Raw genomic sequence first — 21168 nt, forward strand, 5'->3', positions numbered from 1 at the left:
ACACAGGCTTGTTTGTCTTGACAAGTGTTTGCAAAAGCTGGCTCTTGCCTTTCTATACAAGGTTTTACCATTTCTTGCAGAGTCAAGAGCTCTAAGCATGGGTAGTGACATCCACATGTGCATGGAGCTACAGTGAGGACAGGGGTTGCTCCACATGGGGCTGGTCAGATGGTGCCCATGATGCTTCAGTTCCACCAGTGCAGATGCCCACTGTGGGTGAGCATTTTGTGGCAGCAAAGAGGCAGCATAATGAGCAGGAACAGTTAGAGCGTAATAAATCTTTTCTTCAACCTGCTGCTTAAAGCAGAGCTGGCCATGAGATCAGAGGAGGTTCCTCAGGGCATTGTTTTATTTGGTCTGGAAAACCTCAAAGGCTGGAGACCATGTGGCTTCTCTGGGCTGCCTGTTGCAATGCTGGACTGAAGCAATGAGGAAGCTCTGCAGGCCAGTAAGGCTTTCTGTGTCTCTACTTGTGCATGTGGTAGTGTCTAAACCCACAGAGGTCACAGGTGGGTTGAGAGAGCTGGAGAGCAGGTGATAGGGCTCCAGCCCCAGTGAATTTAATTGGCTTGTCAGTGCTCAGCCCACACTTTTTGTCAATAAACATGTTGTATTTCCTTGGTGACACAGTTTGTTATGGCAACAGCTGGCTCCAAGTTTGCAGCCTTGGTGAGGGAGAGGAGATGATGGAGAGCTCAATGATGGCAAAGACTGGAGCCAAGGGGCTATTTTTGTACGGGAGGAAACAGAGTCCTTGAGGTCTAGTTGCTGCACAAGGCTTCACTGCTGTTCTCAGAGTTGCTGGCTGCTATGAGATGCTTCCAAAGGAAGGGCTTAAGGATGTGGCTTTGCCTTGAGAAATGTCAGCAGCTCTTAAGCTTCAGACTGGTCACCACATGAAAGAAAGGACCTGACGTGCGGTTAAAGCACTGAATTGGGCCTTGTGGGATTGCAATTGGCTGCAAACTTCTTGTGGGACCTTAGGCAAGTCACTTAACTTCTCCATACCTCAATTCCCACTGGTGCAAGGAGGATAGCAAGGCTTCTTCCATTCATCCTGCCCAACTGAACCATGAGCCCTTTGACAGTGGTGGCTTTTCCAGGCGTTGCAAAATGGGGCTTCAATCTGTTGTGGATCGGCTGAATGCTCGTGTCGCACTCACCTCCAAGGCCAACATGCTTAGGTAGACCACTGCTTTTAAAATCAGATGGCCTTAGGAGCCAGGAGAACACACTTCCTAAAGCTGGCCACTCACTGGTGAGTTTGAGTGGGCTAAGGTGCCGAGTGTCTGGTTCCATGCACTTGGCATAGTATGGGGGACGTATTTCCTTCACCGGTCCTGTGGAAGGGGATCCTTATTGCTTACCTCTCCACAGCTTTATTATTTGCATTTTGGGTTTGCAGAGCCTCTTTTCACCTCAAAGAAGCAGAAATACCTGCTTAACTCATTTAGGGATTAGTATGCCATCCCTGCATGGCAATGGGCAGCTCAGACCTGAGTGAGGGGAATTTCACTGTCTTGTTTGAAGGACCTCTTTGGAATGAGTTTGCTGAGCTCAGGGGGAAAAGGGGCTGCTAGGAGGCACTGGAGGTGGCTGCATCACTGTCTCCAGCTCTGGAGGGTTTGCAGGCTTCCATTTTCTTGCTCCATCTTGTATCTGTTTATTGCTGCTGAGCGTTTACAGGAAAGTAAAGCATTCCTAAATAATACTGTTATTAAAGCACAGCTTTTACAGATTTTTAACTTTGTCTGTCTTAACCCATGTTCCATCTGATTTCTGCAGAGGGGAATGGAAGCATAAGATTGCTTGGGCTTGTGTGCGTTCCTGGGGTGTATTCACCAGAGCATCAGAAAGCTCCTTCAGATGAAATATGTGGCAAATCCATTTTCACACCTCTGAAACTGTGGGAAGATTTTTTTACTTGGAAAATCTGGTTCGGTCTCGTCCTAATTTTCAGGAAAGACTGATGGAAGGATTATGGCCAACCCTAATTTTGCAAATGAAGTAAGGAAGCAAAGCCAGTATAATAAAACCACAGGGTAATGTGTCATCTTGTGCCTTTTCTTCACTCAGTAGGCTCATACAATTTAGTTGTAATGATGTATGGACTTTTCTCCAAGTAAATCTTCTGGAATATGTTTTGCCAAAGGAAAGAAATCTCAGTAATACCAGATCTCATGATATCTCCCTGCTGTTTGGGGCATGCAAATTATGGGCGAGTTTCTAATGTGTTAAGTTCCCACAAGCCCAAACCAAATCCCTAAAGAGAAGCCAGTGGGAAAGACATTTCCCAAGACAGCAAGATTTTTTTTTTCCTTCTATCCTTGCAAAGAGTTTTGGGTAGGTTGTTTGTATTACTCTTTTTTTTTTTAATGAGCTTCCATGTTAGCTGGGATTCTTCCTCCTAGGAACATAACCATGAACTTTCCCATTGCTGAGTGGGTACAGTGCCTGAGCGAGGACTTGTGGATTCATCATTTTGGGACTTGCCACTCCCAACATTTTCATATCGATGTCTTTGAACCGAGCTCTTGATGAAAGCCTGGGTTACCGTGCAGGAGAGTGCAAGGATCTGCCCTGGGGGCAAGTGGAGGGCAGCGGGGATGGAATGTGCCTCTGCTCCTGCACATGGTGCTGATGTGCAGGCGAGTGCTGCAAAAGCAGGTTTAGTATCTCAGGGGCTGTGACAGCAGGGGAGAAACGTGTATGGAGTCGTATCTGCCCATCTCCTCAGTGCTGATGTAGAATTGGCCCTCTAGTGTACGTAGTCTTCCTGGGAGGCTGCTTTTCGGAGCTGATGATACCCGGATCTGTCCGATACCCACTCGATTTCTAGATGCTACATTTCATTGCAGTCTGGCAACCAGACACAAAGCATTTGCCCAGTGTTGTTTTTTCCTATGTTTTAGATGCTCCATCTGGATTAGGCAATGCAGATAGATGGGGACAGTCTTTTTTCTGCCAGCAACAGAAAGGGAAAGTTGTTTTGCTAAGATAAAAGTGGGATTTTCTCCAATAGCTTGGTGCACAATACCACATCCCTTTCTCAACTGTGTTATTCTTGGCAACCGGTGCCAACTGGAGCTCTGCTCTTGGAGGAAGAGACAGTGGGTGAATTAGGCAAGGTTTGGGGAGTGCATAGTTTTTGACAAGGATTTTGAACAATTCTCTGTTCTCCAGGGGAAAAGAAGGAGCACCTGGGGTAGCATGTGTTGATGACCTGGTGCTGACTATCCCTGCCTCTCTAGCTGTGAGCCCGCCCACGATTCTGGGCCACCATTGCTCTTCTCTTGCCGTTGCTCTTTGTGTACCTGTCAGCTGAGGTGCCGCTCCTGGCTGTGTCCTCATGCTGTTGCCCCTTATGAATCTCACCAGAGGTTTGCCTCTGCTGTGGTTGGGGCTCTGCCACTGGCTGCCAGCTGCCTGCATCTGCATGGCAGACTTCTTCCTCAGATGATAGCAAAGCTGTTAGTGGTAAAATTAGAACATGGGGTTCTTAAAAGCTGATTGTGGCACATGCATCTCCATGAGGTTTGCCTGCTCCCTGCTGCAGCACTGCTATGGGCAAGGCTGCCTGCAGCTTTGGGAAGCTGCTCTTCAGGCAGAGCACAGTCAGGCAGTTGTCCCACACCCCTGGCTCTAGCAGCACTCAACGCATTGATGGGCCAAATGAAGTAAACCTGTTTGTACCATTGTGCGACAGACTGACTGGCAATTTGGAGGCCAAGAGGGAAGAGGAGAGAGTTATATCTTATGATTTATATCTATGTTTTCTTACCCTTGATGGTGTCCTTTATGGGGAAAACCACGTAAGGCAAGTGCCCTGATGGTGTCCTTTACAGGCAAAATTGTAGACAAGTGTATTATCTGTGCTCTATTTAAATATAATTAATTTTAATTCACAAAAAGTTTTAATAGGTCAAGGATGACCAAACAACTGTGATAAGCTCCCTCTGATAAACTTTCCAAGGACTTTGTCTAGTGAAGGTCCCATGGCTTTTCTGGTGATTGTGGAGACATTTGGTCCAGTATATGGTACTTTGATAAGCTGCTAGTTGTTGCACAGAAACATAAAATCATAGAATCAACCAGGTTGGAAGAGACTTCCAAGATCATCACCCAGCCCTATCTAGTGAACTAGATCATGGCACTAAGTGCCTCATCCAGACTTTTCTTGAACACCTCCAGGGATGGCGACTCCACCACCTCCCTGGGCAGCCCATTCCAATGGGAAATCACTCTCTTTGGGAAGAACTTCCTCCTAACATCCAGCCTATACCTCCCCCGGCACAACTTGAGGCTGTGTCCCCTTGTTCTGTTGCTGGTTGCCATGAGAATATTTGTGAAGTATTTTTGAAATTTATTGTTATTAAACCTGTGGTTCTGACCTTAGGATAATTGAAAAAGGAAGGCAATGCCAGTAAAAGCAAAAAACTCCCAAAACCTCAAGAGTGAATCATTGCCCCTTTTCCACTGTCTAAATTAAAAGTAATTACCAAAACCAGAAGTATTTGCATTTCATTATATGAAGACTGACTTTTCTGATTGAGGGGTTGTGAGATAGACTCGATGATCTCTGGAGGTCCCTTCCAACCCCTAACATCCTGTGATCCCCTGAGACTGTGAAGAAAATTCAGTTCAAGGATGAGCCCCGCTTGGAGTCTGTTAAGTAGTGTCTGTCATCTTCCCTTCTTCAGTCAAGCTGTATTAATCTGTCTGAAAGCTCACATTCCCAAGGGCTACACGGTGCTTGCTGTACTGTGGCAGTGACCTGAAAGAGTTACTTGTGTTACTTTGTAGAAAGGCTGAAACTGAATTTTTTTACCTAACAAAAAACATCAGCGAAGCCAGCAGCTGAAGTGATAGGACCCCTAAGTCAGGAAGCACTTTCATCCATTGCCTCCATCCTGAGTATGTCCATCTCTGTATGTGATTGTGTCTGTCCAAAAGACCTATTATCCCTTTGTAGGTGCACAGCTCATCAAGTAGTAATGAGTCATGAGTATTCAAGTTAGCCAAATTCATCCCTGAGGTCATTTCAGTGACTTCAGTAGAATTAAAACCAGGACTGAATTTGCTTCTGTATCTTTGTTTGCAAAGTAATTTGGGTGGAATTTACTTTTAATTATGTCTTATCTAATTATACCAGATTTACTATCACAAGGGAGGAACACTAATATCCAAAACAAGCACTGTGAGTATGGCCATCCCCTTAGATTAATGTTACATTGATACTGTGTGTGACATGTGGTCATGGTATATAAATACATACACATTTATATATATATGTGTGTGTGTGTGTGTGTGTGCAAAATACATCAATATTAAAAGGTGTAGGAGATCAGAATGGACATTTGGGGTTGGTGAACACAGTCTTCTCCCATAGTGGTTATTCTCTCCTGACACTGCCTGTCTTTTGAAATTTTAGCCCTTCTACTTGTACTGCAGGGCTGTTCCTAAACCTCATACCTTAATTTCTGAATTTCTGTCCTAAACATCTTCCAATCTACTCCATGTTCGTATGATCATATGTTCATCCCTTTCAGCAGCTTGCTTTCCCTGCTATCTTGTTGCCCAAGGCAAATGCTGCTGAATCCTGAAGGAACACAAATCTGTTGGTATGAATCCTGAATTCTGATAGCATTATGCTGCTTTCATCCTAATAACAGCATCTAACCTCATGATACATGCTGTGGATGCCATAGACAGTCCTGCAAAATGTCTCTTAACCCTTCAGCTCTCACTTTGCAACCAGTATGCTGGATCCTATACAGCCTGTAGTCAAGGGCACCTTAAACTTTCCAATTGGTTGTTACATTTACAGAGAAACGTATCTGAGGCAGTCTTGGCTCACAAAAGGGTCACGGAACCCCTCAGGCATGCACCCTGCCACTATGCCTTGCATTTAGCTCTCTGCTCAGCATTTTTACCTGGGGTGCCCTTCCCAGGCTGTTGTGAGAGTAGATGAACACCAGTGTTGAGGAGCGTGCAGGATCTTGCAGGGGACATGCAGCACTGCACGTCCTCTGCATCACCAGTGCTAGCAAGCAGGACATGTCCCTGCCCCATTGGCTGTGCCAGGCATGTGGGGAATGGCGAAGAGAAGACAATCTGCTGCCTGAAGAATGGGCTTTGGGGTAGGCAAGGAAGACTCTGCTCATGTCTACGCTGAAGTCTTGTGATGCACAGCGCTGATCTTGCAGAGCATATGTAGTGTATGATTGACTCTAGGCACTGGCTTTGTATCAGTCCTTAGGTTACTGAGCTGTTCAGCCAGGGTGTAATATTTCCTTACCTCTGTGAGAGCCTTTGCTTAGCTTTATTGATAGGTAATTGGTTCACATTTTTATTCTCAATGGAGATGTTCAGGGCAGAGCTCGTGGTGGGGGGTGCATAAGGGGGAATTGTATGGAGCCTGGCAGTGCCCGCCTGGTGCTCAGAGCTTTATCAAGCTGTGTGGCAAGTACAGCTAGTACTATGTACCATATTGGCAGTACCAGATTTGTTGGCAGTGCCAGATGCGTTAATGCTGAATAGACAACAAGCTTGCTACCCAGCATGGTTGGGGTGCTACCTGGACTGAATTACTCCTGTGTAACAACTTGTGCTTTTCGTTCTGCTTAGCTGAGTATCCTGTGCTGCAGAAGGGAAAAAAACAGCAGGGAGCTATTAGCTCTGGTTTGGAGATGGAGTGCTGGGCATGTGGTTTTGTGAGTGGCTACAACTGACCTCATGTTGGGCAACTGCCAGGGGCTGGTGCTAACTCCCCGTGCCCAGCTGCATGTCCCCTTGTTTTGGCCCCAATCAGGCAGAGATGATCTCCATCACTGAGTTACCATGGGATGACATGGGGTAGCACTGGCCCTTTAGGCAGCTGCCTGCAGTTGGATGGCCACAAAAGCCTTGCTCATTGTTAGTGACAAGCTTTTAAGTATAACATAGACTTTCCAGTTCACAGGCTTTGGCTCCCTGCCTTCTCCACATTGCAGTCCTTGCCCTCCTGCAGTAGCTGTTACAGGGTTTCTGAGATACATAGCCAACTCTGATACCTTCTCTGACTGAAAGCAGCATTTTCATGCATTGGAGGAGGAAGTAGGAACCCTTTTATTTTTATGTTATCTCTTAATGCATTTTGCTTGAGGAAGCATTTGTTGAAAGGGTTGAGTAGGGTTAGAGAAGGTAAATTTGGGCCTCTGGGTGTGCTGTACTTTGATGGGCATGAAGCTCTTTCTGTCTCTGCCTCTGTCAGAGACATGCAGAGCCATCATATCAAAGGCTGGCATCGGCTACCATCAGCACTTGCTTTTCTCCTCCTTCTGGCAAGAAACGTGCTGGGAAACCATTTGTATTATTTAACTAATTGTGATTAATACTTGAGGATGGATATCTGTGCAGTGTATGATTGTGTCTGTCTTGAGGTCTCAGCCCTTACCTCCTGTTTTCACAGCCTTCCCTAAGAAGATAAAAAAGAAGAATATTCTTCAGGAATTCTTTTAATTTCTCTCTTTGAGGGTGACTCATCCTTTCGTTCTCTGAAAATGCCCACGTCAGTGCCTTTGTTTTAAAAGCAAAACTGGGTGATAAGTAATTTTCAGAGAGAAACAGAGCACTGAAGTCCCTTGTCTCTTCTGGAACATGTACTCTAGTGTTTTTTGGTTTTTTTCATCCCCATGCTGGGTGTTCGCCGGATCTCCAGTGTCTTCTTCCTTCTTTCCTTTGCGTGTAGAGGCGAGAGTGTAATCCTCTGGCACGATGACAAGGGACATGTGCCTCTGTGATTCTGGGGCTGTCAAAGACTCATCTTGGCTCCTGGTTGCAGCCAAGGATGGCTGGAGGATCCCTGGGCTATAAGGGTGTATGGCAGCTGGGCTTTTGCAACCATACCCCCATGCAGTCCCATCCTGATTGCTGCTAGGAGAGGAGCAACCTACAGTTTGGGCCCTCTGTGCTGGACAAAGTCTGAACAGCTCCTTCAGGGACCCCAAGCAGCCTGCTGACACACCGCAAAATTAATCCACTTGGTGGCTTGTGCAGCTGCTTGGGTTGAGTTCACCAGGAATGAAGCTTTTGCCTCACATGTGCCATTTTTGAGTATTGTGTTATGACTTGCATATTGGTCTGCTTTGGCCTGAGTGTCATGCTGCTGGGTACTCAGAAAGCCTCCAGTGTCTGAGAGATCTCTGCTTAACCTTTTTTTTGGGGAAAATTATTTACCCAGTTGAAATCTTACCCTTTTTCTTCATCACCTTTCAGGAGAGTGCCTGCTTTCTTCCTAAAGAAGCCATTAGCTTACATGCTCCAAACCAAAATGTTAGCTCAGCTGTAACAGATGGATGGATATGGGCATCATGTGGCAACTTAATGAATAGTATCTATCACCTAATTTTGTGAAAGTTGGCATGTAATGAGACTGGTGCCATGATTATTACCTCTGTAAATCACGACTTTAAGATGGTGACAGTCTCTCCTGCCCCAAGGATACAGTACAGCCAGACAATGATGTACATTTAATTGCAGTGTGAGAAAGGCAATGTGTTCGGGAGCATGCCAGTGCCTCTAAATTATCTTCTGCAGCACAGACGCTAGAGAAGATTAGTGCAGATTGGAGAGGAAGGAGGGCCCTGCCATCCTGCGTGGTGCTGTGTAAATGTGTGTGTTTATTCCCTTGAGCAAGTTAGTAGTGGTATGAGCTGGTTAAGTTGGGATGGAGGAGTGAATCCCAGATTTGCCTTTTTGGTCTTTCCCCAGGTCTGAAGAAGCAGATGGAGAGTGGATTGCTCACAACTATGTAGAGATTCTTCCTTTGTTTTTCTGATGAGTGTTTGTGGTGAATATCTCTGTGACGAGAGCTGTGACCTCGCAAACAGTGACCATGACTTGGTGGGATGAAAACTGCCAAACCTCTACCCAAACTGCCTCCCACTACAGGAAATCTTTGCCACTGTTTCTTGCTACCACAAACTGCAGCTGGCCATAAAGCAGAGCTGATGCCTGTGTTGTGGACACTCAGCTTGCTTATGTGACTGTTTCTTAGCCATGGGAGGTATCACTGCTTCATGACCCTCTCAAACTGTCTTGTTCTTCAACAACCGAGTAACCACTTCTAGTAAAACTATTACTCTGCTGGGGTTTTAAAGTGTCGTTCATTAGGTGCCCTGCTGTGTTAGTTGACACGAATGTGGCTGGATTGTGGGTGAATCAGATATTATAGCTGACCCTTGGGAAGTAGCTACTGCCAGCCTGCCTGTACTGCTGTTTAGTTCTGCACAGTGAATTGGCTACTGTTGGTCTGAGCCTGCGTTGAGCCTTTTTGTCCCTAAAGACATTGTAGTGCTTATGGCATTAGTGGTTACATAAGCTGGCTGTCTCTGAGGGGGCTTTGCCCTGAAGTGGTGCTCCTCTAGTGTTAGGTAAGAGACAGCCACAGTGCAGGGGGGACATGAAAAAACTACCCATCTATAGTTGAGAGACTTATTTGGACTTAACATGCTCTGCAGGAAAGCCCAGATTTTGGAGTTTTCACATATTCTGGTGAAACTCTTTGGCTTTGCAGATTAGAGGGGGACCGTGGGAAAGCTGCCAGGGCTTGGAGATCAATCCAGCCTTTGTAAATCCTTTCATCTGACTGGTGGCTTCATACAATTGAGTATTACCCAGTTTATTGTTGTTGGCTGATTAAATTCCTGTTGGTCAACACAAATAGTGCTGTGCAGGCTGTGTGTTCATGGGCTGGAAATTGGCATTGCAAAGCACTTCCTAGAGAAAGGCAGGGATGACCTGTCATTTAAAACCACACTCATGGGGGACCTTTGGGAGGCAGGGAAAGGACAAACCCTGCCATACAAGTAACTTCCCAGGCATTTCTCATGTGTCTGCAGAGGTTGAGCTTGTGGCAAGCAAGTGTGAGAGTCAGATCCTCTCTTTTCTGACAGCAGGGGCAAGTAGCCTCAACGGGGACGTGCTCACCAAGCCTGTGTGTCTGCAGGGTGGGGGAGGTGTGGAGCGAGGGGGGCCCAGCACGTATAACCAGGATTAATGGGATGAAATTAGGTGAAGGAGAAAGTCATCAGGAAATGTGTCCTCAAGGTGAAAGCTATTAGGCAGTGTCAGTCTCTCAAGGGAGGAGGTGGGCACTTGGGTTATGTTAAAATGAGAGCACGGGCAAAACTTGGCTTTGAGGAGAAGATAGGTGATATTAGTGGCTTCACGGGGCCTATGCCTAGTAGTCTTTTTTCTTTTCCTTTTGTATGTGCAGTGAAGAGCTTTCCTGTAGAAGTAAAAAAATCACCTTCTCTCCCTCTACTAGTTCTCAGGTAGTCCTAGGATGCAGATGCAGAGGAGCCCCAGGCGAACCTCTGTGATGAGCAGACAGGAGATACCTGGAGCAAGACGTGGTTGGGAAGGAAGATGTTTGTGTCAGGGTACCTTTTGTATCTTTTTCCCCTTGCCCCAGCTCTGCAATGATGTGTGTAGCTAGAGTTGGCTCACAAATGTGACACTATGGAGAGAGCAGGGGGGCTTGCTGCTCAGACCCATCTTCAAGGCTGAAATGCAGAATGTACATTTGGAGGCAAATGTGCAGAGGTGGATCCTGTGGGCACCTGCATGCCACTGGAGTGCTGAGGCTGAGCCCTGGAGCCTGCTCTGGAGACTCAGAGAAGCACAAGTTAATCTGCATTGTGGGGAGCGGTCAGCCCCCAGTCCAAAGGACTTGATTGAGAGGTAATAAACCTGTTAATAAGTAACAGGGGAAGCTGACTGTGTTGTTTAGGTTTAATTTCTGAATGTTACCTCAGGGAAACGTGGTAAAGGTTTGCATTGTCTTTTTGCAAAGCTGTAGTGAGCGCTCATTTGGCTTGTGGGATCAGAAATTCTCCTCCCATTTCCTGCTCTCCAGATCACTGTGGGATTGATTTTATCGTCACTGGTAGCCAAATGCCTGGACTCTCCTTGGCTGCCCCAGGCAAGGTGACAGTGCAGTGCTCTGCTTTGCTTTAATCGCCAGGGGACTTGTTCCGAGGGATGCTCTCCAGCTGACTTCCCTTGCACTGGGGATTGCTCAGCACTCCCTGGAAAAGATCAGTGATGGCAAGGACTAGCTCTATAGAGCTCTTCCTAAAACTTCTGCCTGAGGGTGGTAGCATGGATGGGAGATTTATCTGAGGTTTGACTTGCTATTTCTAAATGATTTCTTCTGTTTTTATTGAAGTAGCATTGTATTAGTAACTTATTTTAAACCAGATTTTATTTCCTGTTGTCTCATTATTTCAGTCTGGCACAATGATGCATTCTAATCTGCTGCTCTGTTTTGTTTTTACTCCCTTTAGACATGAAGTGCTTAGGTATTGTCAAGCCTTTCTTTCCAGGCGTTAATTACATGTTTACTATTTTCACATTCCTAAGCCATACCATGTGTCACTTGCTTATGTATCTGGAGTCCCTGTTCTGCTCAGTTTGGGGTTATAGCATATTTTTGGCTGGCCTACTGCTGTTCCCAGCTGGCCCTGACAAAGCCCATGCCAGTTTAGCGCAGCCAACACATTACTCTCCACAGCCCTTCTTCTGTTTCATTTCCTTTTGTTACCTCCCGCGGCAAAGCAGCAGGTGCAGACAGGAGAGGGCTGTAGGTAGGAGGTGAGACATTGCAGCTTTCCAAACCAAGGATTTCCCTCCACCTTTGTGCAGGTGATAGGCAACAGTTTGCTCTGTTTATGTCATCTGATGGCATGAAGGAGAGTCTCTGTGACCCAATTGCTTTTGGTTGAATTTTATTTCAGGTGAAAGCTGGGAGGGATTAGGTTTGTACCATCTTCCAGTTTGACACCAAAGTACAGTGAATTAAGTGTGCATTATCACTTTTATGCATAGCTGGTTTTCCTGTCTGCACTGAGTCCTTAAAGTGTTTGGGAAGAAACACACCTTCCTCCTCCAGTCACGCTGCTGTTGGGATGTGTTTGTCAAAAGTGAGTTAAATTGCTAGGCAATTGCAGCATATAATGTTTAACTACGGGCCGCAGTAGGAGAGTGAGCAGATGAGTGGGTTTCTGCTGCTGAGTGGAAGGGAGGAACTGGCCAGAGGAAGAGAGAAGCAGCACCTCGGAAAATACTCCAAATCACAGGGGAATGGGTGGAGGTGAATGGGGGTCGCCTCGGTGCTCCGGACTACAGCAGAGCTTTGTTTCCTGTAACATTGGCTCATTTAGGAAAGACCAGCACATTAAGCCAGCTACTTGCAAAATACACTGACATCCAAAACTGAGCTGTGGGTGAATGCTGGGACCTCCGCAGGTGCCTGTTGTAGCTGGTATGATCCACTGGCCCTACAACTGCAAATAGGGCAGGCGTGGGGTTTCTCCCGGCAGTGCAGCAAGGCTGCCTCTCCTTTGCCATAGAAATCTCTGTGTCTTTGACACAGACACATACAATCCCCACTCCAGAGGAGCTTAATGTGCAAGGATTTAGACGTTCCCTGGTGATTGTCTTAAGCCACAGGCTCATGGCTATTTTAGACTTTCTCTGTTTTTCTCTGAGGGTCTGACCAGAAATTTCATCCTGAACTAAAAACTGCATGAAATTTAACACCTGTGTTAAGAAAGCTCTTCTGATAAATCAGCATTTTCCAATGAAGAATTGCTTTACCTAAAAATTCCTAACTTGCCCTCATTCCAAGTAGCAGCAAGAGTGGGTAACACCACGAAATCCTTCATTGTGCTCATTGCTTGGGCGAGAGCCCTCCTCTGCTAGCTCCAGTTGTGGAATGACATTTGTTACTACCTTGCCCAGTAGATACACACCAGCCATGACCGTAGAAGTTATTTTTGCTAGAAAAAAATACTAGCAATTTTTAACCCCTTTGCTGCCTTGCACTTTTTTAAATTCAGGAGGAGAGATGGAGGCAGCCAGTGCTGGGAATAAGATGGAGTGTGGGGCAGCCTGGACCAGGGCTGGGAGGGGGATAACAAATTCCTGGGCTCATGGAGGCCATTCAGCGAGCACTGGATGCTGACGGGCCTCTCGGTGGAAGGACTTTGATCTGACTCCAGCCTTTTCCCACCGAGGCATTGCTTTTGAATGTGTTCCTGCTCTCAGCCTTGCCCTGTGCAGCAGACAAAGGCAGTGGGAGTGAGGAAGAAGGAGGGGGATGCTGTTTACCCTCATCAGGAATGGTCGAGTGGCCCGAGTCAATAGAGCCTATTTTTTGTTAACCTAATCATTAGTTTTTTCTCACTGCCAATTAAATTTTTCCTGTCAGTACTCAGAAGGGCATCATTGGCATCCATGAGATTATTATTTTTTTTTTAATACAAGGGACTTCTCAGATATGGTAGAGGTATTTAGGAGTGGAAATTAACGTTTCACTTCTCTCTGGATGGAAGAGGATTTTTGAGTTTTAATTATCACGCAGCTTGGATTCCTGACAGTTGAGGACTGCATTGGAAAGGCTGTTTTCCATTGTATGAAGCGGATAATTATGCAGCCCTCTCCTGGGCTCACTGCATTTATTGTCCAGAAGAATCTTCCCAAGCAAAAGAGGGAAGCAGATTTACAACTCAAAATGCATTTTTAGAGCCTGCAAAAGTTTCAGCTTGATTTTTGCAACAAAAGACTTTTGCAGGTATTTAATATCTTATTTAGCCTTTTAACAAAAAGCCAAACAATCAGCTGAACGGATAAAATTTGCCTTTCCCACTGCAGGTTGCTTAGGAAGTAGTTTTGTAAACTTAAGAGAGCCCTTCTGCAGCTGGGCTATTTGGTGCTATCAGTTTCTAAGCAGGATTCCTTTGAAGACAGTGGGAATTTCTGCATAAGACCTACTGGCTCTTTTGTATGTACAATGTCAAATATAAGATTTATAGCCACCTGGAACTTGGCAGTGCTTCTTACCTGGGGGGTAATGTTAATCTATTCAGGAGCAAATGTTGGAAGAATTCAAACAAACCTTGAAATTCAAAGCAAAACTCACTTACAAGTGTTCTATTTTGGATTAACCTGATGTCTTTCTCATAGACTTTTGAACTGTTGATGGTTAAAAGTTTGCCATAAAAATGGAAAAAACTTCAGCAGAGGTCTTACCATATATATGGTGAAGCTTTTGCTACTGCCACAGCTGCCCCGAATCTTGCAAGGATGGGATCCAATCTGCATGCATTTGAGTGGGTTCTTATCTGGGGGCAAATATCTTGCTGAATTTTGGTCAGTATGATGAGTTCAAAGAGAAAAAATACCGATTGGGGCTGCTCACTGTTTCTCCTTGCTGAGAAGTGGAGCATCAATTGTGCAAAATGGAACTAGGGAGCAGATTCCTAGGGTACAGTTGCACTCGTTTCAGTGGATTTACAAGAGGTAGCTAATAGGGCAGTTGGACATGCAAATGTTTCAGGTCAGCCTATTTCCTGGAGCTTTCTGTGACAGGGTGACAAAGGGCTCTGAAGCCAACTTGTCTTTCATTTGCCACTTCTTTTGGTTTCACTAGTGCAAACTCAAGAACCCTTGGACTTCTGATAGTTACCTTCCTAACTTGAAAGACCACATGGTTGTTTTGGGGAATGTAGCTGCTTATTATGGGGGTTTCAGAACTATTACGTAGCTTAGGAGACCTGGCCTTCATTCTCATATACTCAACTTTCAAATTAGTGCCTTTGTACTTTCTCTTGTGCTGTCCCAAGACTCACAAACGTGGACATGAGTGTTTCTGTAGCCTTCTCCAGACCCTCCCTCTGTCATGTTGCCCACAAGCCTTAACCACAGTTGGACTTTCAATGCTGCTGAGGCTGTTTCCTCACCCACATGGTTTCCTGGCATCCCCCAGCTTGTCTGCATTCACTGAGCTCCTCTTTTTTAAGCTCTTTTGGCTAGAGACCATATGTTGTTACTACAGTCACACTGAGCCTCATGCATGCTGGCCTTCTGTGATTTAGGACTCCAAATTTCTGTGAAAAAGCTGGAAGCAATAACTCTTAAAAGATAAGAACTCTTTTTTTTTTTTAAAGGAGATTGCTAAGTCTTGAAATCCCTGGCTGTATTTTAGGAGAGCCAACTGTTTCCAATATAACCTTTTTATTGCAAACATCCCATTAGTATTGGAGAGCCCTACCCCGGCACTTGTTCTCCACACCCTGTTGGGAGCTATTCTTTCTTTACCAGCAATGGTGGAGTTAGGTGAGACTTCTGCAGATGGGAGAAAACCAAACTGAGTGGATGGTCTCAAATTACTGAATCTGCCATGCCAGTCAAAGGTGTTGAAGTGATTTCACTATTGTTGTCAAATAATTGCGGTGCTTGCTTTCTGGAATCTAAGTGAAATAGTTACAGGTTTTTCTCATGTGGTATTTGTGCAGGATAGGCATGGAAAACTTGCCCTGATGGGCTCCCAGGGTCATCTAAAGGGATGGCCCTTTGCCCCAGGGCAGGCTCAGCTCTATCTAAATTACTCCTGACAGGTGTTTGTCTAACCTGCTCATGAAAGCCGTCATCAATGACAATTCCACTACCTCCCAAGGCAATCTCTTCTAGCCCTTAAATATCCCTGCTATTAAAGAGCTTGCTCTTCCTGGGTGGACAAGCGAACAACTTATGCACTTCATCTTTTTTTGAAAACCATTTACATAGTTGAATCCATTATTAAATCTGTGTTTGGTCTTTTCTTCCCCAGCTAAACAATCTGGGTTCTTTCAAGCTCTCCTGCTAGATTATGCTTTCCACACTTCGATCGTCCTTATTTCTCTCCTGAATTCTTTCCAGCTCAGTCTGCATGAGCCTTGAAGTGTGCTTCCTAAAACTGGACACAGATCCCTGTTCGAGACCTTTATTAGTAAGGAGGATTATTTTCCCTGTTTACATACATGGCTCTTGTTTCTGCATCATGGCAGAATCCCACATACTGCTTTTGCCTCAGCGTGACTGGTTCATGGCCAAACTGTGAATTGCAATGGTCTCCAAGATCTTTCTTCACAGAATAGCTGTGTATGAGGAATCAAAAGATGCTGTCATAAAATTTTAGGTTTACTTTGGCTGAGGTTTTGATTGCAGCACTCTGTTAATGGCAGTTGCTTAGCCTTTGGCTGCTGTTGCAGAGATGGGAACAGTGGCTACTGTGGTGATAGACAAAGTCAGCTGGAAAAGATTGAGTTTTGGAGGTGAGAGGGAGAAAACAAGTAGGTGGGTTGATACGAGGTGGAAATGCATGCATCCTGCCCTCTTGGTTTAGGGATTTTTACTTAGGACAGTACCTTTTTGTGACTTTTAGAGGCTGCAGTGTTTGTCGAGGTGCCCCCAAAAGGAGGCCGTGGAGCAAAGCAGGCTACTTTTTCCGAAGCATCCACACCATCCTAAATGTTTTGAGTTGTTTGTAGCTGGTGGAAAGCCACTAATCGGCTTGGGGGCTTTTTTTGCCTGGGTCACGTGACCATGGTACCAAGATTAAAGCAGCACGAGGAAGGAAAGAGGCTTAAGGAGCTGAGGGTGCCTGGCAGGTCATTTTAACCTTTTCGTAATCATTAAAGCTGCAGAATCCCGTTAGCAGTGAGTGACTTGCAGCTCCGCTTCCCAAACAACTGCTTCGCCTCCCTTCTTCCCCCAAGGGTGAGTCTAGCACAGCTGGTTGCTGGGGCATGAGCTTCAAGCAGAGAGTCCCACCATCCCTTCCTGTGGATTCAGGGGTCCATCGCACCAAGGGGAAGCAATCCATAGGTCTATCGAAAACAGGGGTTTTATCTCTGTGCCTAAAATTAGACCCCTGGAAGGTTCTGCTTATTAGGCTGTACCATGGTATATCCATCTATGCCCATCTGTGGCAATAGTAGAGAGGTATAGGATAAGGAAGATTACAGTGGTCTCCTAATTCACCGTTTTGGCACTGGTCAGTGGACTGTGGCTTTACTCTTTTGGGACTGGCAACAACAGAAGATAATGCATTGGTGCAGTGCAGCTCTGACATAGGAAGAAAAGGTTTTTAGATGGAACTATGAGTTGATAAGGCATGAGGTGTGAGCTTTGAGTCTGTTGGTGTTACTCATCTTTTCCATCTCACAAGATTTTGTGAGGACAGTGTCACTTCCAGTAGAGAGTCTGATCTTCCCTGGGCCTTCCTCCAGCTTCTGCATCTTTTATTGTCTCCCTTCATATCAACTAATACGTGCTGGTAGTGGAATGCTGATACCTCAGTGTCTGTAGGAGGGGATTGCTCTGATCCACCTGTCTTTTGAAAGTTGTCCTACTTTCTCTAGAGTTATTATTTTCTGCATTCAAGCAGTTTTTCATTGTATATCTGTGTGGTTGCACAGCTTCTTAAAGAGGCCAAGGAAATCCTTGAATTCTGCCTGATGTCGCTGAGTTGTGATAGGTGTTGTAGGTATTGCAGCACCTGGAGTTGATCCAGAGAGCACCTGCTCTCTGGTACAGTGTAGGCATCTGTGCAGGAAGCAAGAGCACTGCAGCAGACGTAAATCAGTTTTCCTCTACCATGTGCACCAGTCAAGACTGTCTGTACGTGTCTTGGACATTAATATTTCTATCACTGTGTTTTCTTATTGGCTCTAATTGTAGTCTGTCCAGTTTTGCTTCAAAGCTCAGCCTGAGGCTGGACCTAAAAAACCACGCTGATTGTCCTCAGAGCAATGCCCACAGTGAAGTGTTGAAATACAACTTGTAAAACAAACACCTCTTTTTTTCCTGGTTCTTTACCTTCAAAATCTCTGAGGGATAGAAGGAAAGATTTTCCCAGGAAACCTGGACAAAGAGTAGGGACTAACAGTCAGGACTGAGCCTGTCTGTCATGCAGGAAGCATGATATATGGGGAGTGTGGTGGGGAGCATGTCTGAGCATCCTGGTGAAGGCACCATACTCTGCAATCAGGCTCACAAGAGGAGCTGTGGGAAGCAGTGCAGAGCCACAGCAGCACCGTGTGTTCGTGACCACTCCCAGTAACAGAAGAGCATCTACTGGTTGTCCCTTTCAGGAGAGAGGGTGTCAGGCTAGAAGACTGGGAAGCATTTTGCCACTTTCCTATTGAGCAGGTTTTATGGGTTGAGTGGATTAGACATTGTCAGATGCAAACAATCTCCAGTGGGTCCTGCAGTGCTGTGCTATGATAGAAGGACAGGCCCCACAAAGATTTAACGCAGGGGTCACCTAAGGAGGGAGAAACTGGTGGCCATTTTCCGGTGGGATGAGGCTGCTCTCTCCCAGCTGCGCCGCAGTCCATGGGCTTACACATGCACACTCTCCTCCTTCCCTATCAGCTGCTTCCTAATGAAATCCTGATAAGGTATCAGGTGCTCTTGAGCTCCTGTTGACAGTTGTCATGGGCAGATGTTTTGCTGTATGAGGAGATGATGTCATGGCTGGATGTTGCAGTAGTGAGCTGTAAAAGCCAAAGTCAGGAGAGACCTTATCAAACTGCTACAGACGGACTTGAGGCCTCTAAGCTCCCAGACAGGCCTAATGAACTGGAACTGAGTTGGGAACGTGCAGTCTTGAAATACTTCAGAGCTGGTAGTTACAGGCTTGCTATGAAATGTTAATTAAATAGCTGCAGTGGCATATGTTCCATCCTGCCAGAACAGCACTTTGCAGCAGCACAGCCGTATTGCCAATTGTAACCACAGGCTTGTGAGAGTTAGAAAACCTCTGTCTTAGTCTGAGACCAGATTTCTTTGCTATTTGTGACTGGGCTGATGACACACTTCCTCTTGTTTTGACTAGTGCTTGAACATTTATTCTGTACCTGAGCTACCATCCACACTGTGATGGTTTGGGTGTTCCCTGCCCTCCCCCCCCCACTTTAGAAATCTCCCAGACTAGACTCAGCCAGCTCTGGAAATATGAATGAAGCTGATATTTACAGCTGGCACAATATACAAGCAGATATTTACAGTATATACAGTTATAGACAGAAATATACAAGGTAAAAGGTAATAGAGAAAAACAACTCCCCTCCCAGAAACCTGAGTCCCCAGGAGGGGCTCTCAACCACCCCTTCACCTTCCCCCTACCCCTCTCAACCTTACCCTAGTCCCAAAGAAAAATAGAGGTTTGGCCAGGGGGTTAGCCCAAAATGGAATGTGAGGTTAGAGAGATGCAGCTCAGCCAGCAGCCCAAGCGAGAGTGGTGCCGAGAGTGTTATCTAATGCTTTAATTTCTTGTTCTTATACATCTCAGCAAGCCTGTGAGTGAAGTAGACATCACCATTGCTTTCTTTCCACAGCCTGTAATCTAGTTCTTCTCACCAAAACATTCTAGCCTGCTTCAAACTAGCACACACACCTTCAAAATGAAGACTGATACTACCAGTCTTATTCAGACAGATGCTGTCATGGGTGAGGTTGATGCTACATATGGAGACCTAAATTGTGCCCAAGCTCCTGCTGCCAGGCTGAAGCTAGCAGAGAATGGTTCAGACCTGAGAGAAGAGAAGGAGGTTTTAGGTTGGTGAGCTTCTTCACCTCCCTGTTGGAATACATCATTTGGCTTTTACTTTCCTCTTGTCAGCAGACCTGCCCTCTCAACCACTCACACACTTTCACAGCTGAATTGATTGATATTTTCATTGGGTGCTAGCTGGGTTGGAGCCTGGGTGCCAGGCTGGAGAGGCTGCCTTTGTTCTGTGGAATCAAAGGCTAATGTGGGAATAGGGTCAGGTCTCTTGGACATTGGAAGAAGTGGCTTCTCCCTGAGTCATTGTGGAGTCACTGCAGAGCCGAGCATGCCAAAGCAAACCAAGGAGCATACCCTTAAAGTCCTGGTGTTGCCATAGCAGAGGACAGCACCTGCAAAACTAAAGTAACTCAGCAGTGGCTTAGCAGTGCCCCTGCTCATATTAGAGCCATCTGCCAAATTAAGCCTACTGTGAAAACTTGTCTGAAACAGAGCATTGGGAATGGGGTTGGGTGATAAGAACAGAACGATGGGAGCTGCCTAGGAAAAGCAAGGATGGTGAATTTGTCCACATCTCTCAGTAATTTCCTTTAATGACAATATATAAAGAGATGTGAGTTTCATCTGCTTCCCAGCTGCTCTGGAAGAATGCTGTTGCCCTAATAAATCGACTTCTTTACATGATGTAACTGCTGGCCTATTTTTCAGCCTGCTTGTCTATGTCAGGGAGTAAAACCAGCAGAGCAGTATGAATCTGTAATATGGTGCTGAAGAGAAGAGGCATGTTAACAAAACTAACAGCAAACAGCAAAATGTTTTATTGAGCATAGGTGAAGGCATTTTTATGCTCTTTGATGGAAGGAATAGTGAAAATGTCAATGTCCCATCAAATGAAGAAGGCAGCTGGCTGCAAGGTGCAAACCTGGCGACACGTTACTTCTTCCTGAGGTTTGTCTCCTTAGGCTTGGATTTGGGAGACTCTCTTTAGGAATGCTGCCTTCTATGAGGGAAGGAAGAGCCTTGTTTGTGGGACACTGACAAACTATTGCTGTGCTTTACTGTCTTAAATCATGCTTAATAGCTCCTGGGAAGAAAATGCAGCAGAAGTCAGCTGGTGTCCGGCCTTGCTGCTGGGCGTGTGCAGCACCTCTGTGGTGCATGGGGGGACAGTGCTGAAGTGAGACACCATGATCCTCCGAACAGCCACTGTGTAACCTTTTGTATCAATCATCGGAAAGATAAATCAAAGCTCAGTGCAATGCTGTGGAAGTGAGCTAAGGCACTTCTGTTGGCTCAAGTTGGCTTGTGCTGGGTTGTTTCCTGTCTTGCACAGGCTGGGTGTAGGGACAATCCTACTGTGAGTGAGTCCCATGGAAGGGCTCTTGACAGCTTGACAGCTTCCTTGCCTCATAGACACCCACATTAATATTTTTTTTTGCACCTCTGCTGTGAACTGCCCTAGGAAAGGGCATTTTCCCCTTATATTCATTTAAGTGCTAAGGCCTCATTACAAAAAGGTCTTAAATAAAATGTCAGTCTTAACCATGTAGCTACTATGCAAACCTCTGCTCTGCAGGCTTGTGATTTGGAGAAATGACAAGGAAATACAACCATTTCTTCTGCTACTGTCAAAATCACTGCATAATTCATTGCATTTGCCCCTCTAACAGATTCCTCTGGAAATCTCAGATGAGAATCAGAAAGGCTCCATTGTCTCCAAGTGTCTTTTAGAATAAGACACTAGCCCATGCTCTGCAAGCTGAGAGATTGTTTTGATTGCTAAAACAGTT

At 45.7% G+C, this 21168-nt stretch overlaps 1 protein-coding gene across 4 annotated transcripts in view; it reads left to right on the forward strand.

Annotated features, from left to right (window-relative positions):
* The window catches only part of CCDC85C (coiled-coil domain containing 85C), a 112531-nt gene that overhangs the window by 43545 nt on the left and 47818 nt on the right, over window positions 1–21168 (forward strand). Inside the window, exon 2 of one of the 4 annotated variants that reach the window (XM_064140860.1) lies at window positions 8752–9115. The exons of the other annotated variants lie outside the window; for them this stretch is intronic. Coding sequence (XP_063996930.1) covers window positions 8752–8795 — 44 coding nt within the window. The 3' untranslated portion in view covers window positions 8796–9115. Of the gene's footprint in view, window positions 1–8751; window positions 9116–21168 lie in introns of those variants that run through there. 4 annotated transcript variants of the gene reach the window in all.

The sequence above is a fragment of the Pogoniulus pusillus genome, chromosome 1 (genome assembly GCF_015220805.1).
Source record: "Pogoniulus pusillus isolate bPogPus1 chromosome 1, bPogPus1.pri, whole genome shotgun sequence".
In the NCBI taxonomy this organism is placed as follows: domain Eukaryota; kingdom Metazoa; phylum Chordata; class Aves; order Piciformes; family Lybiidae; genus Pogoniulus; species Pogoniulus pusillus.